Source organism: Stegostoma tigrinum, chromosome 25 (genome assembly GCF_030684315.1).
Source record: "Stegostoma tigrinum isolate sSteTig4 chromosome 25, sSteTig4.hap1, whole genome shotgun sequence".
NCBI classification, from domain to species: domain Eukaryota; kingdom Metazoa; phylum Chordata; class Chondrichthyes; order Orectolobiformes; family Stegostomatidae; genus Stegostoma; species Stegostoma tigrinum.
This window is the reverse complement of record NC_081378.1, coordinates 34,575,144-34,591,931: the sequence shown is the minus strand read 5'-3', so window position 1 is coordinate 34,591,931 and position 16,788 is coordinate 34,575,144. Positions and strand designations below refer to the sequence as shown.

Genomic DNA, 16,788 nt, shown 5'->3' with positions numbered 1-16,788 from the left:
ATACATTTCTGCTGTACAGTTTAGTGCACACTTTGCATTTTTGGGTAAATGTTATTTCAAAGGACATTAAGCCATAGAAAGAACCACTGTAGAATCACTAGGGGTGAGATGCAAAGAGTCACTTGATGTAGGAGTACTAATTGGATTTAAGCAGAGAAAAGGACATTGATTGATTTAAAGTAGTTACTGTGGGAGAATGGAGTTTCAAAGAAATGTATTTGCACAGAATTATTCAAACGTGGAATGCTTTGCATGAGAAATAGTTGAGATGGTTTTTTTCTTTTTAAATGAAGAGATGATAAATACCTGAGACAAAAACATGCACAAAGCTATAAGAAGAGAATAAGGTAGTATAATTTTTAATTGCTCTAATAATTCAGTACAGACAGAATAAGGCTGCCTTCTATGTTTAACATCCTGTGTTTAGCTATAACAGGAACATGTAGGTATTTCCAATAGGAGTTCAAAATATTGAGGGAACAATCGTGATGGTGTGTATGTAGTAGCTTCACTTAATGGTCTCAAGGTCAACATGGTCAATCATTTATTAAGGAAAAGCAGCAGGTTGATCAGCATAGCTTTTTTATGCCATTGCACATCATCCCCATCCATAAATCAAATTACTATGTTTCATTTTCAACATTGCCAAACATTCAGAAGTGCTAGTAGCTAGTATTTGCAATGGTGACACATCATTTGCCTAACTGTTATTAGACAAAGCATGTAACAATGTTCACAGAAAGCCATTACTGCCAATCATTAATAATGTATACAGTTACCTGATTTGAACAATAAATGCTATCTTTGACCTATTTCCTCAGTGCGTCTTACACAAGAGGGAAAAGTCCAAAATAAAGTCATTGTTTTTGAATAGTTTAGTCATCTCATAATCCTTCGCTAAGTTAATTAAAAGAGGTATTTAAATAGATCACCACTTATTTAAAATATTTATATTATTGATAGATTCATGCGTTCTGTATTTTTTTCTATAGTGTTTAACATTCAGTAAATCCCAGCATTTATTCAAAAAAGCCCTACTATATAGCCTGCTTTTTAAAATTTTACATTATTAAGTAATGCAAGTATGTTCAAGTAGAATAGCTTATATCCACACATTGCCTTAAATATGAATATATTTGTACATCTGGGATTAACGAACCTGTTCCCAGTATGGGACATGTGCAGTTATAAGACGTTGTTGCATTAATGTGTAGCAGTTTCAGGTGTACATTTAATGTTGTAAGTGTTGTGTGCATTATGCCCAGTTCAGATTCCCTGAAGGCACCAATTCATAGGCAAACAACTTCAAATACTTGTCAGTTTCATTATAACTCCAGTTCAGTTTTAAAACACATTCAAAAATCTGTAGGTGATTCTAGTCTTCAGACTCTATTTGGAATCTTTTTAATATTGCATTATATAAAACAACAGTTCTACTGCTCGTTAGTATTGAGATGCTAGAAGTACACAAGGATATAGATTCTTTGTCACAGCATCTTGGTGCATGTCACACTGTGGTTCTTCTGTAGTGTAACCAAGGTCTGTTGACAATAAATTGCATCATCTAGATGCTGTTCTTCGAAAATTAATGTACCTTTAACCCATCTCAATTGTGAGTTCCTTAATGACATGCCTGAAGGTTAGAGGGAAAGTAAATTTGTTCTGAAATTCTGTTAAAATTAGCCCATATTCTGTAGTATATTATCAAACAAGATGCAATTTAGTCTGTTGTCCGATATTATTGGTTTTGCTCAAAATATATAGCACACAATAGTGCATTCATCTGCCATTTTGTCCATTGTATAAGTATGTATATAATCCCAAACAATCAAAACAATTGAATGATAAGAAAGTCTGCATATGTTACAGATTGAAGGAAACCTCCATTCATTTCTTTTGTTGCACAATTTCTTCCAGCTTCCTTTCCTGAAAGCATTGAATCTTGTATTGGTGCAGTTCTGCAGTAGCTAGTTGTTCCCACTTGCTTGCCCAAGGGGACTTCCTTCAACAGTAAATGTCGGTACTTTGTAGCAGAGATTTCAAAGCAATCAAGAATAGAAACAAATCCTGATTTTCCTCTTTCTCATCAATGTAGCTAAGGTGAGTCAATCTGACTTTGTGGTCAGGCCCAGATGTAGCACCATCTGCTCTCCTCCCATCCCACTCAACTCCAAAGCAAACATCCAAATGAGTACCTGCCTCCCCTTTCAGATGGATCTAAATGATCCATTTATATTTTTATTTTAATGCAGGGAGTCAGGAGTGACCAGGCAATGATTCAGTTCTTAACCATGTCACCAAAGTATATTAACTGGACAAGCACAAAAGCTGACGTTTTGGGCCTAGACCCTTCATCAGAAAAGGGGGATGGGGAGAGGGTTCTGAAATAAATAGGGGGGAGGGAGGTGGATCAAAGATGGATAAAAGGAGAAGATAGGTGGAGAGGAGAGTTTAGGTAGGGAGGGGATAGGTCAGTCCGGGGAGGACGGACAGGTCAAGGGGGTGGGATGAGGTTAGTACGTAGGAAATGGTGGTGTGGCTTGAGGTGGGTGGAGGAGCTAGGTGAGAGGAAGAACAGGTTAGCGAGGTGGGGACGAGCTGGGCTGGTTTTGGATGCAGTGTGGGGAGAGGAGATTTTGAAGCTTGTGAAATCCACATTGAAACCATTGGGCTGCAGGGTTCCCAAGCGGATTATGAGTTGCTGTTCCTGCAACCTTCAGGTGGCATCATTGTTGCACTGCAGTTAGCCCAGGATGGACATATTGTATAAAGAATGGGAGGGGGAGTTGAAATGGTTCGCGACTGGGAGGTGCAGTTGTTTATTGCGAACCGAACATAGGTGTTCTGCAAAGTGGTCCCCAAACCTCTGTTTGGTTTCCCCAATGTAGAGGAAGTCCCAGTGGGTACAGCTTTGGCAGATGTGCAGGTGAACATCTGCTTGATGTGGAAAGTCATCTGGGGGCCTGGGACAGGGTTGAAGGAGAAGGTGTGGGGGCAAGTGTAGCACTTCCTGTGGTTGCAGGGGAAAGTGCCAGGTGTGGGGGGTTGGAGGGGAGTGTGGAGCGGATAACGGAGTCCCGGAGAGAGTGGCCTCTCCGGAAGGCAGACCAGGGTGGGGATGGAAAAATGTCCCTGGTGGTGGGGTCGGATTGTAGATGGCGCAAGTGCCGGAGGATGATGCATTGTATCCGGAGGTTGGTGGTGGGGTGATTTGTGAGGACGAGGGGGATTCTCTTTTGGCGGTTATTGCAGGGACGGGGTGTGAGGGATGAGTTGCGGGAAATGCGGGAGGCACGGTCGAGGGCGTTCTCGAGCACTGTGGGGGGCAAGTTGCAGTCCTTGAAGAACAAGGACATCTGGGATGTACGGGAGTAGAATGCCTCATCCTGGGAGCAGATGCGGCGGAGGCCAAGGAATTGGGAATGGGGATGGAATTTTTGCAGGAAGGTGGGTGGGAGGAGGTGTATTCTAGGTAGTTGTGGGAGTCGGTGGGCTTGAAATGGACATCGTTTGTTCCTGTTTGTGGAGCCTTGCTGCTGCCTAGTCTGGTTACAGATCATTGGTTTCAAACCATTTTGGGATATTCTGACATGAAAACTGCCCGATAAATGCAAGATTTTGTTTCTTAAACCTGGCATAACTTGGAAATATAATGAAAGGAAAATGAATAGTTATGAGAAAATGCAAAATCTTTCATATAGAATTATTTAAAGTGCAGCAACATAGATGAAGATGTTAACTAATTTACATCATGTTTTGACAATTGACCAGAAATTAGATGAATGAGTAGTTAACTATTTCTGATTGAAGAATTAATGTTGTTCAGGACACTGGCAGCACTCTGCTGTTTTGAAAATGTTTGTCAGATCTTTAATGCAGGAAGAATCTTGGTTTAACATGTCATCCAAAGAGCGACTCTTTAACAATGCAGCTGTTCTTTGAGGCACTATGTGTACAGCTCCTAAAGTGGTGCTGAAAGGCACAATCTTTTGATTCTTACAGGAATTTCTGATTGCTATAGTTCAATTCCACTCTCAATTATTTTTCCTGTGCTTTCAAATGCAGATGAAGCAATCATAAGCATCATTGTCATCTCAATCACCTTCCAGTTAAACTCTACCTAATTAATCCATGGTAAGTGGAACTGACCAAATAAAAGTTTTTTCCTCCAGCAATTCATCCTAAAAAAGATTGCAGAATTGCATATGCAAGTCATGTTCAGCACTGCTGAAGTTTGTGTGCTCTTTTACGCCTGTCAAAAAGGAACTGTTGGAATTCTGCTCTGTTCACAATGCTGGTCATGCCCCAAAATGAATTTATCACCATGGCTAATCGTGCTTTTTGTGTGCCTTTTAAAGCCTATTAAAATGAGCACATTCCTTCATTACTGCATGAAAGCATCAATCTAAATTGATAAACTTGAATTTTTAGGCTCAAGGACTCGAACAGGCAACTTTTTAATTTTTTTTTAAAAAATTGAGTTATTAACAAACTGACTACACCGGTGAAATTAACAAATGATTAGCTATAGTTTTAAAGTTGTTTTAATTATTTAAAACTAAATTTTTCACAGGTGTATTATTAAAATGCTCATCTTTCATGATAAATCAATTTCAGCTCTATTAATCAAACTATGTTAAGTCAACACTTCTTAATATAGCAAAGAATAGCTTTCACTGTAAAGGAGATTACATTCTCAAATGCTGCCTGTAGTCATAGAGTAGAGTAATACAGCATGGAAACAGGCCCTTCGGCCCAAACTGGTCCATGGTGCCCATTCAGTCCCAATTGCCCACATTTGGTCCCAATCCCGCTAAACCCTTCCCATCCCTGTATCTAGCCAAATGTTGTTTTAAATATTGCTATTGTACCTGCCTCCACCACTTTCTCTGGCAGCCCCTTCCATCTATGCACCACTCTCTGTGTGCAGAAGTAGCCCCTCAGGTCCTTCTGAAATCTTTCCCCTCTCACCTTAAACCTGTGCCCTCTAGTTTTCAAGTCCCCGTCCCCGGGAAAAAGACTATATGCATTCGTCCTATCCATGCCTCTCCGTGATTTTATACTCCTCACTAAGCTCACCCCTCACTCTCCAAGGAATAAAGTCCTATCCTGGCCAACCTCTCCCTATAACTCAGGCCTACTAGTCCTGGCAACATCCTTGTAAATCTTTGCACACTTTCCAGTTTAACTGTGTCTTTCCTATAACAGAGTGACTAAAACTGTACACAATACTCCAAGTACAGCCTCACCAACAACATATACAGCTGTAACATAACGCCCCAACTCCGATACTCAATCCCTCGAACAATGAAGGCCAGCGTGCTAAACGCCTTCTTCATTACTCTGTCCACCTGTGACACCACTTTCAACAAACTATGTACTTGTACTCCTGGGTCCCTCTGTTCCAAGACACTCCTCAGCGCCTCACCAGTTACTGTATACGTCCTACCTTGGTTTGACTCTCCAAAGTGCAACACCTCACACTTATCTGTATTTGCCAATCGTCAGCCCACTTCCCCGTCTGATCAAGATCCCTCTGTAACTTTTAATAACTTTCTTTTCTATCAACAATACCTCCTAATTTTGTATCATCTGCAAACTTACTGATCATGCCTTGTACATTCACATCCACATCATTTCTGTCAATAACCAGTAACAAAGGTCCCAGCACCGACCCCTGTGGCACACCACTAGTCACAGGCCTCCAGTCCGAGAAACAACCTTCAACCGTCACCGTCTACTTCCTACCATCGAGCCAGTTTTGTATCCAGTCAGCTGGCTCTCCCTGGATGTCAAGGACTATCTTAAGGTGGTGATTATGCAAACAAGTTTGAGAGCAGGAGTTTGAATGCAAATATTGTTTTGGAAAATTGGCACAATTTGTGCAGAAATTGCAGATTCTGCCCAAAATTGAAATTCTTTCCAAACCTTTAGGCTTCCATTGGACCTTAAACAACCATATGTGGCTCACCAGCCTTCCTGGCCTCTTTGTTATCTAGCTGGGTTCACCTGTTGTAATCCAGTTTTTCTTCCTGGTAACCAACTTGAGCTCCTGTGAGCTAATTACAACCTACTTGGAATTGCAGTTCCTTGCTTGTATTTGTGCTTCTAGAAGAATTAAACTAGTTTTGACCAGGGCTATTATCTGCAATATGTCCTAAGTTTGGCAGATTCTAGTTGACATAGTCCTGTAAGGTAGCAGGCAAAGATGCTGTCTATCTAAACTGGTTAGTCTTCAAAGCCAAGATCGTAATAATAAAAAATATTAAACTAACCACATTATCTTCTCACAAATCCTAATTATTTTTGAAGTTTGACTATACAGGCAAATGCAACAAATCATTTGCAGACACAATTGCCCACAAAGAGCCAATGCAATTACAGATGAGTTTATCCATAGTATTTTAATAATGTTAGTTGAGGGAAGAATGTTGGTCTGTACATCAGAACTGTTTTTAATTTTCTAACAGCTTAATATCTGAATACAGCAGGAATGTAATGCCCTAGTTTAAACGTTTCATCTAAAAGATATGGTACATATTCTGCACTGCATTGATAGATCATTTACTCGTTTCCGGAAATTAGTTGATTCATAATCTTCTAAAGGTGACATTGTTGCCATTGATTCAAGATATCACCTGAACAAATAACAATACTAAATTTAGAAGCAATTAAAGATCAGTTTGTTACACTTGATAATTCTAGAGGTAACTTCCAATGAAGATTGAATCATTTCGGAAATTTACTGGGATGGTCAAGGTGAATATGTTATTACAGCTTTGAAACCATATCTTTAATTGATAAGAGATAAAATAAATATTTCCTATAAAAAAAGTAATCTGTATTCTTGAAACTTTATGTATCACAAGTATTTAACAAAGACTGTTGAACTACTGATCTGGTATTTTCTTTTACATACTGGAAGATTATCCCTTTAACCTGGGACGTGGGTTTATATTCACCCCAAGTTGAGGGATGAATGTTTTCTTCGTAATTTTGTTCTGAATGTACTACATGAAAGTCAACTTCAGGTACTTTTAAGCCTAGTCTGTATTGATTGTGAAACATAACTACCCACAAGTTGGAACTGACTTACAGGTCTCACCTAGAATAATCATTGACTTGGTGTAGGGCCCAGGTGTAAAAAACTTACTGTGGTTAAGAAATAACGATGATTTTCTGAAGTTCATTCTAAGACCGAAAGAATGATACTTTGTTTTGTTCTGCTCATCAGATAAAACAACAGAGGTGTTCCTGTTCCTTGCACTAATCTTTTTCACCTTGATCAACAGTTCCTTAAAAAATGGAATTTAAATTGGAAACCATTTTGACATCACCCTAATGCATAACAACACAGCCCTTCTTGCAATACCAGTGATTCTAACCAGAGGAAGCTTGCTACTGATCTGCTTTATATCTGTTATTTTTGACTGAAAGTTATAAGCTTTAAATGAATCTTATAGTTGCAAGTTATTGTTAATTCAATAAGGGATGATGAATGCTTCATTAGCAATTCTGTATAACAGGGATAGATTTCAACCGAGACTCCTAAAAGGAGCACTACAAGCATAGATTCTGTGAGAATTTTGCTACTGATATTCCGTGTGGACATTTTGATTAGGCAGTAAAATACTGAGTTACAGCCACAAAACTTAAATACTCATTACACTTAAAAAATGAAGTTCTGGCTTGAATACTGGCGACATTTTCGGACACTATTATTCAAAAGAGTGGACTGGCATAATGTGACATACTACCTGAATCCAGGTGTACTAAATTGATTATTTCTCTAAATCATGGCGGAAGAATTGCAGGAAACCTTCACAAAATAACTAACTGGAGAAATCAGTCTTTCGCATCTTAACTCAAAAGCAAACATTATGCCACTATCCCTAAAATAGAAAAGTTGACTACATGTGAAAGCCATAAAAAGTCTAACTTGCCATTTTAAACATTATGGAAATGGAGTTTGCCGGTGGTTGGTTGGAACCACATTTTAAATTTAACAAGGTACATGTTCAAAACTGGCATTATGAAGTTTGAAGTATGCTGTATCTCAACAATATATAGTCATGGTTCATCTACCAGTATCACTACAAATGGATGAGAATATCTTTGATCGAAAAAATTCTGTTGTCCCCAGCTATATGAACCAAACTGAGTAATCAGGCCTCACCAGTGCGTATAAGCTACATGTTGCTCGACTTAAAAATGGTTATCCCTACAGAGATTTTTAGATTAACAGAAGTCTGTTGGTTGTTACATTGATACCAAACCAAAAACTTGGATGCACTATTGAAATGAATAGATAACTGGATTAAGAATAAGTTGCAGGAGTAAAAAATACAGTCTTCGTTTCCAATAAATTTAATATTGGACTATATGGATGACAGGTAGCTGAATCACTACCACATTTTTGTGCCCTGATTGAAATTGAATTTTATTCCCATAGAAATAGTGTACATTGTGAGAGGGAATAAAAATAGCTGAAGAACTGTATTATTCATTTTCCCAACAGAATGGTCATGTTGCTGGCATCTGCTGATAGTTCCATTCATTTTTGTTTTACAAGTTATGTTTTCTCTGGAGATATATAACATTTTGAAATGGCATTTTATTTATAACGGCAATATAAATTTTGAAGCCTAGCCTTTTTTTCTATATATGCTGCACTGGAGCAATTCATATCATGCATGAATTTATCTATTTGGCACCTAAAGATTCATGTGCGAAATTTTGTTATGAATATATTGGTTATATAAATGACTTTGTGCTGCACTTAGGTTGTTGGGTTGCCTCCTCACTATGCCTGCGAGAGGACCACCCAAACAGATTGTGCTGACCATGAACGCAAAGTGGGTCAAAAACAAGCAGAAGTTTTTGTTGCCTGTGGGCTGCATGGCTGAAGACTTCTTGCACTGCCAATTGATGGTTCAAGTATATTCAATAAAAACTCTGAAAGGAAATTGGATGAATACTTGAGGTGGAAAAAATGTTGTGCTAAAGAGAAATAGCTAGAGGGCTGAACTAATTGGATAGCACTTCAAAGAGAAGTCACAGGTCTAGTGAGATGAATATGAAGGGTCTAGGCCCGAAACGTCAGCTTTTGTGCTTCTGAGATGCTGCTTGGCCTGCTGTGTTCATCCAGCCTCACATTTTATTATCTTGGATTCTCCAGCATCTGCAGTTCCCATTATCACTGAATATACCTTTCTGTGCTATGCATTCTTAAATGGGTTTTCACTCACTGAACAATATTCATTTTTTTGGATTCCTGTCATCTCTGAAATGGTTAATTAAATTCAGCAAGAATTTTAGAAATTTTGTATAACTGTGCCAGTGCTGGCACTTCAGCTGTTATTATCTACTCTAATCCTATTTGCATCCTTCACATTTTTCTTTAAACATTCAGACCAATTTCTTAAATCATTATAAACTTATTGATTAGACACTTGTGGTAAAGTATTCAATTTTCTACTAATATTAGAAATCAATTCCTGTAATATGCTTTTTTGTGGACAGCCCATCTCTGTTTCCATATTGCTGAATTCGCTCTTTTCTCTCTCAAAGCCTTCTATTATTTTGAAAAGCCACATGAGATCTCTCCTTCTGACCCAAAGTGGAAAAAAACGCCCAATTCCTGAGCTTCACTTTGTGTGCTTTGCAACACATTTTATTACGATCAATTCTCAAAGAAGCTCACTAATTTTTAAATATTTTAATTATATTATAAATATTGAAGATTTATTTTTATCTACCACTTCTCTATCAGCTAACTCACCCAACTCATATCTATTCTAACCATGTATCAGATAACCCTGCTTAGCTTATTGCTCCTGCTGGCGCACTGCTCAATCATGCGACAGATGAGGTTTCTCCTGCTCGTTGTCCTTGTCTACCTCCTCAAAAGACTGCTGCTCTTCTCTCAACATTTCAGTGCCCATCCCATGCCCTCTTTCCCTACTCTAGTTGTATAAGCACAGTGTACAAGGATCATGCAGCACACTCTGCCTGGACTGTATTTGTACTACAAGAGCCCTCCCAGACCAATCCAAGAATTGTTGTGAATCCTTTGAAATTCTTTACTCTAGAGGACTGAGGATGCTTAGTTGTTGAGTGTGTCAACCTTGTGAGTGATAGTTTTTTTAAAATTCTTTGAGTACCAAGGGACGTGGGGATCAGGTGGGAAACGCGGGGGTGAGATTGATGATCAGTCATAATTTTATTTGGTGATAGAGCAGGCTTGATGAACCATTTGGCTTACTACACCTTCCATTTCTCATGTTCTTGTATCCATTAGCTAAGTTTATTTCTTTAGACTATGAAAAATAATTTCTGACCTTTCACCATAACTCTTTTCTGACGTTAGTCTTGTTGCCTTTTGGCATATGACAAGACCATGTGATGTGACAACACTCCGTGTAAGTACCATAAACTTTATTTAAATGAATAAGCTGTTTCAGAAAACTGTGTGGGTAGCATAACAGCTGCAAATTTTATTGCAAGGGGTTTTGTGGTCTGGAAATACTCAAACAGGAAATAGCCACACAAGAATAAATTGAATTTTAGAACACACTTAAAGCAGTTTGGCATGACTTTCTTTACTGCGTCTTATTTCCAGACATTATACCCTTCACACACAAGCTGTATTGTGACAATCTGTGGGCAACATTATATGGTTAAGGTGGACTGTTCAATCAGCTTACAAGGCAGCTCTTGCAGTCCCAGCAGCACTAAAGTACAATAGTGGGTGCTGCCAAAACTGCAGGTAGTGCCACTGGATGAATTTTGGGCCAGGTAAATCAGGCCAATTGGACAGGGAGAGTTTGAGATCTGAGGCAAGGCAGGGTAAATTGAGTTGTAAAATCCAAGCGTGGATGAAAGAAAGGAGGAGGGACAAAGAACACCTCTGAAGATAATACCTACTTTTCTTCCTGCCCTTTTAAAAGCTTTTCTTAGATGAGCTGCCCACTCCACTCCTGCCTTTTTGTGTATGTCAACTGTTTTATGATACTGGCACCATAATATTGGGGTCAATTGAATATGTTAAATTATTATTTATTTAAATGTTAGCTATATGTATAAAAATATGGCAGGCTGCTGATTTTGGCAGTACTCAGTTCTCTGTATAATGTGGGTCATCTTGGGTATGAGTGGCAAGGTTGTGAGCTAACTACCTGACCTATTTTGTGTTTCTGCACCACTGAAAACACATCCTATGAAAATGTTCTTAAATCAAGGTGCTGGCATTTGCAAAATTGCATTGAAAATGTGAATTTCAGTTTATTACTTGTTCTGAAAAGGTTATTGTTGGAACTTCTACTGTTATACACACAAATAATTTGAACATGATAGGAAGATGACGACGTTTACTGAAAATACCAATCTAGTGTCATGACAAACCAAGGAAAATACAAGAAACTTCAAGAAGATAGAGAGAGGATAGGGTTGTGGGGTTGTCACATTAAGTGAATAAGCAGATGGTGTACTTGTACTTGTACAGTGAAGTGGCATGTGACCAACATTGAGTTTCATGAGTGTAGCTATTTCTGAGTAAAGATGGTTGTTGAATCCCTACAGTAGATCCATTTGTTGAGTTATTCTGTATGTATATCTATTTTGGTCTTCAAATAAATAAAGTATACTTATATTGAACCATTCCTTCAGTGATTGGTGAGTTTGCATAAACAAACCAAGAAATGCAGCAAGGGTATGGACAGATATGTGGTGAATGCATTTCAATTCTGGCAATTTTAAGGGATAAGGAAAATGTGGCATTCTGAACAGAAATTTAGTGAAGTAACAGAGAGATTTAAAAGTGGAAACACAGAGAACTTCAAATATAAGCTTTAATAGAAAAACACAAGTGGAAGAAGTAGTGATGGAATGCATTGACTTTGCTTCAATAGTCATGTGATGCTCTGTTGAAAAGGGAATTGGGTAAACAGTTGACAAAGTGGTAAAGCATATAGTGATAGAGCAGGGAACTGGGGTTAGAACAGGCATATTCCTGCTCATCAGAACTATTAAGTGATCCCATTCTCTATTAAAATGCCATGCATTTATAGTCTGCAGAAGGGCAGAGAGTAAAAATGGAACAATTAAGCATTATTTTGGCTATTTGCTTTGTTAATTGTGTTTCATATTTCTAGATTTTCAACTTTTTTTTGTAGCTGAAGAATCAGAAAGCAGTGAAAATAGTACAGATGAGGATGAGGAATTTACTTCTAAAAATATGTCAAATAAAAATAAGAAAAAGGATAAAATTAAAGCACAAACCAAGAAGGAGAAAAAATCTCTGAAACTTGACAACATTCCTACAGGTAGGTTCTACTGACCATTGCAAATAATTGTGTTTTACAAAACTTGTGTTGTAAATTAGAGAGCAAGGTCATTGTGAATTCTGTAATGCAGTTAACAGTGGAATGATTATGGAATATTTGTACATGAGCAATAATTAACAGACTCCAGTATGAAGTGCAACATTTTTCTTTAGGCTATCAGAGATATCCCATTTATTTGGAGCATTCTGTCTAATTGCTTCAATGACATTTAGCAAAAATGAAGCAAAGTATATTTGTTACAGTCAATTCTTTTAAAAATTTTCAGACTTGATCTATTAGTTTCCTGTCAAAACTATTAAGATTTTAAAAACTCCTCACTTCTAACTGAAACTATTTAATTACATTTTAGGGTTAAGTAAAATGCAGATTTATTTTAGAAAAGCAAAAATTTTGAATGCCTTATTGTAAAATTAATAGCTTAGAAGTTAGTAATAAGTCCTTTAAAAACTGCGTTCTGATATTTGCGACTGCAGAAATACGACTTGTAAATCCCACGTTTACCCTAATTCTAGAGTGTGCCACTTATACTATATAGACAGAAGACCATGTGCTCAATGAGTTCATTCCATCAAAGTTATATTTGGAATGGCCTGCAAACTATTAAGTAATGGCTGAAAGTATAGATAAAATGAGACATTTAGAAATTGTGCCTGACTGATATCACCATATTTAGAATATGTAATGGAAAATTTGGGTGATTTCTTCAGACATCTTTTATAAATGTTATTTGTTCCATTTAAATGTTTGAGCACTTCTATGGAGTAGGGAACAAACAGTAAACCTGCTGAATGAATGTAAACTTCTTAAAGTGTTAGAACACTTGTCGGATTTGATGTCTTCCCAATCCTCCCAAGAATAAATCATGGGCATTTTGAGTTAGTCCTAGTGAAATGTAGAATTCTTTACAGATAAGAAGTAAGGATACTTAAAAGGCAAGTCAATCTTTGTTGTTCCTGAACTTTCTGGTGGTATACTTAAGGGTATAAAAGAAATCTTGAAAGGAAACGCCTTGATTGATGTGTTGAGAAATGTGTGTAGGAGAAGAGAACCCTTTTTGAAATTTTAACATCAGTTCTTCTAATTCTAATCACCATCCACCTTTCGGGGTTTTGATGTACTGCACTAAGCGGTTTGTTTGAAGTTCATTTTTGCTGCTCTACTACATAGAGTTACCAACTTCAGTTATGTTGTTGCAGGTATATTCTGCATGGACCAGCCACTTCTTTACAATGACAGAAAGCAGCAATATTTGGTGCTGTTTTGTGCACTTCTGTGATTTGATTGTATGAATCCAAAGGATAACAACAAAAGGGAACAGTGGAACTTATAATATTTTTACATTATTCCCTGTAGCAGTGGTTCCGGTAAAAAGCAAGCCTTTGTTATTGGAAGAGATGCTGGCAGCTTCACCACCTAAATCGTTACAGGAATCATGTCTTTCCACTGGAATCAAAAAACCACAGTGGACTCCACCAGGTATGTCTGTTATCCAAAAAACAGATTTTAATTTCTAAATTATATCTAGAAACACATGTATAATGAGATCAATTTTAATTCATTTACCTTTAACTTTTATTCAGGATTTTAATAACTTTGACAGCCTCAAGGGAAATAAGTAACATTAGGAATTTTCAAGTGACAAACTTGACTCTCAACCAAAAATTCAAAATTGGTGAAGTTAGAATAATTATGTACAATTAACATTTATTTTGGCATTGCAGTGATGAGGATAATTTAATTTCTATCAGAATCACAGGATGGTTACATGATAGGACAGAATGGCCTATCATGTCCATGTCCTATTGCTGCATGGACAACATTGTTAGACCCGCTCTCCTACCATTTCCGTACAAGATGCAAAATTTCTTTCCTCTGGTGGTTTGTCTAATTTCCTTTATAAGGTCACAATGGATTCTGCCTCCACACAGCTTCAGGCAGTACATTCCAGTTGCAAACTACAAGGTGCATTAGACATTTTCCTCATTATAAATTTTTTTTTTTGCCAGTCACCTGAAATTGGTGTCCTCTTCGTCAAAACCTTTTGCCATGCAAATGCAATTCCCGTATTTTCTTCATTTGCTCTTTCTCAACCTGTCATAGTGTAGAATACCTCTATCAAATTGCTTCCCCAATCTTCTCTGAATAAAACTGTCTGAGCTTCTCCATTTTATCAACATAACTTAAATTCCTTTTCTTGAGAACCATTCTTATGAATTTTTTGCATCATTTTCCAATGACTTCACTCTAGCTTTTTCTAAAACTTACTAACACACAGATAAGAAGCAAGAAGGTAGGCCATTTGGCCCCTCAATTTGGATCCGCCATTAAACAAAATCATGACTGATATGATCAACATGTATTCTCACCTACCACTGTTAACCTTTCACCCCCTTATCAAGAATCTATCTACCTCTATTTTTTTAAATATTCAAGAACTCTGCTTCCACAGCCTTTTGAGGTAGAGAGTTCACAGACATGCCAGCCTCTGTGAAAAGAATTCTCATCACTGTCTTACATGTGTTGTCCCCTTGTGTTCAAACTGTGGCCAACTGTTCAAGATTCTCTCACAGACAGAAACATCCTTACTACATGTACCTTGTCAAGACCCCTCAGGATTTCATATATTTCAGTCAAGTCTTTGCTTACTCACCTAAGTTCCAGAAAGTACAAAGGAAATAGCAAGAATTGTAGATACTGGAGTCAGAGTCAATACAGTGTGGAGCTGCAGGAACACAGCACGTCAGGCAGCATCAGACGAGCAGGAAAGTTGATGTTTCGGGTTTACACCCTTCATCAGGACTGGTGACCTGAAATGTCGACTTTCTTGCTCTTTTGATGCTGCTTGACCTGCAGCGTTTCCCCTAGCTCCACACTGTATTGACTCCAGAGGGTACAAATCTAGTCTGTCCAACCTTTCCTCATAAGACAACCCACTCATTCCAGCTATTAATCTTGTTCGCCTGCTATGAACTGCTTCCAATGCATTTACAACCTTCCTAAATAAGGAGACCAATACTGTACAGAGTAATTTGCATGTGGTCTCACCAGTGGCCTGTATAATTGAAGCATAACCTTCTTGCTCTTGTAGTCAGTTCATCTTGTAATAAATGACAATATTCAGGTAGCTTTCCTAATTCCTTGCTGTACCTACATACTAACCTCTTGTGATTCTTTTACTAGGTCACAGATCCCTTTGCATCTCAGAGTTCGCAACCTTTCACTATTTTGATATTATAATTTTTTTTATTGTTCCTGCCACATTTTATTCAATTTCCCAGATCTTTGCTCAACTCATTTAACTTATTTGTATTCCTTTGTAGTTTCCTTATGTCCTCTTCACAACTTTTTTTCCTAGCTTTCTTCTGTCTTTGTGTCATCATCAAATTTAGCAACCATAGTTTTTGTCCTTTCATCTATCTTATTTATATAAATTGCAAAATATTGAGTTCCCAGCACTGATCATTGTAGCACAGTGTTCATTAACCTTGCCAACTAATAAATGACTCATTTATGACTACTTTCTGTTTCCTGTTAGCTTGCCAAACTTCTATCCATGCCAATATTATTACCCCCAACACCATGATCTTTTATTTTTCAGAATAACCTTTGATGTGGCACCTTATCAAATGAATTCTGGAAATCCAATTACAGTACATTTACTGATTCTGCTTCATTCACAGCATGTTACTTCCTCAAAGAACTCCAATAACCTCATACAACTTGCTCCATTGCAAAGGTTCAGGCTCCTATCCTTCTTCCCTCTGGGTTTTCTTCTGTGTCACTCAGAGTCAACACCTCTGTCCCTGAACAGTGACAAAATCAGAAAACCCTATCCTAAGTAATAGACTGCTTCCTGATGCAAAGAATCCAGATAACCCCCCTATCCCAAATGTATCTTAGTGCTTGTTTAATTCAGCCTCCAACTGAAAATTTCTGAGCAGAAGCTGTTCATACTTAAACACTTATGTTGACATATTAGTCCTAGATCACATTGGCATCCAGGGGCTCCTACATACTGTAGCTTTGACACATCACCAATTTTTAATATGTTCTAAGTAACTAATTTATTCCATTATATGTCTACCTTTGTGTATATTTTATTAACTTATCACTAGTTGTTACACTATTTTGAATGTTATAAATAGAATAAATCTTGGTCACTTATTAGATCATTATCAAAGAACTAGCTTCTTTTATAGCAGAGCAAGAATCGATTCCTAAAAGCTGAACAACATAGTAAAGCAAAATCAAAGGAGAGCCTCGTTTCCTTCCTCTTCAATTCCTAGCATCTACTGTAAGTCACAGTTGAGTGCTAAGTGACACTAAATTGGCTAGTTTTATGTTCCTCACACAATGGAGAATGGCTGACCCAGTTACAGAGGAATAAGTTTCAGCTGCTGCTTTAATTACAAAATCTAATTGCTCTTCCACTGAAGTCCATGTT

At 37.6% G+C, this 16,788-nt stretch overlaps 1 protein-coding gene across 3 annotated transcripts in view; it reads left to right on the top strand.

The window, feature by feature from the left end:
• rad51ap1 (RAD51 associated protein 1) overlaps nt 1-16,788 on the top strand; it is a 46,263-nt gene that overhangs the window by 26,661 nt on the left and 2,814 nt on the right. Inside the window, exons 6-7 of one of the 3 annotated variants that reach the window (XM_048553672.2) lie at nt 12,153-12,323; nt 13,701-13,820. In XM_048553672.2, coding sequence (XP_048409629.1) covers nt 12,153-12,323; nt 13,701-13,820 — 291 coding nt within the window. Of the gene's footprint in view, nt 1-12,152; nt 12,324-13,697; nt 13,821-16,788 lie in introns of all 3 variants that reach the window. The other 2 variants (XM_048553671.2, XM_048553673.2) reach the window with 2 other exon arrangements.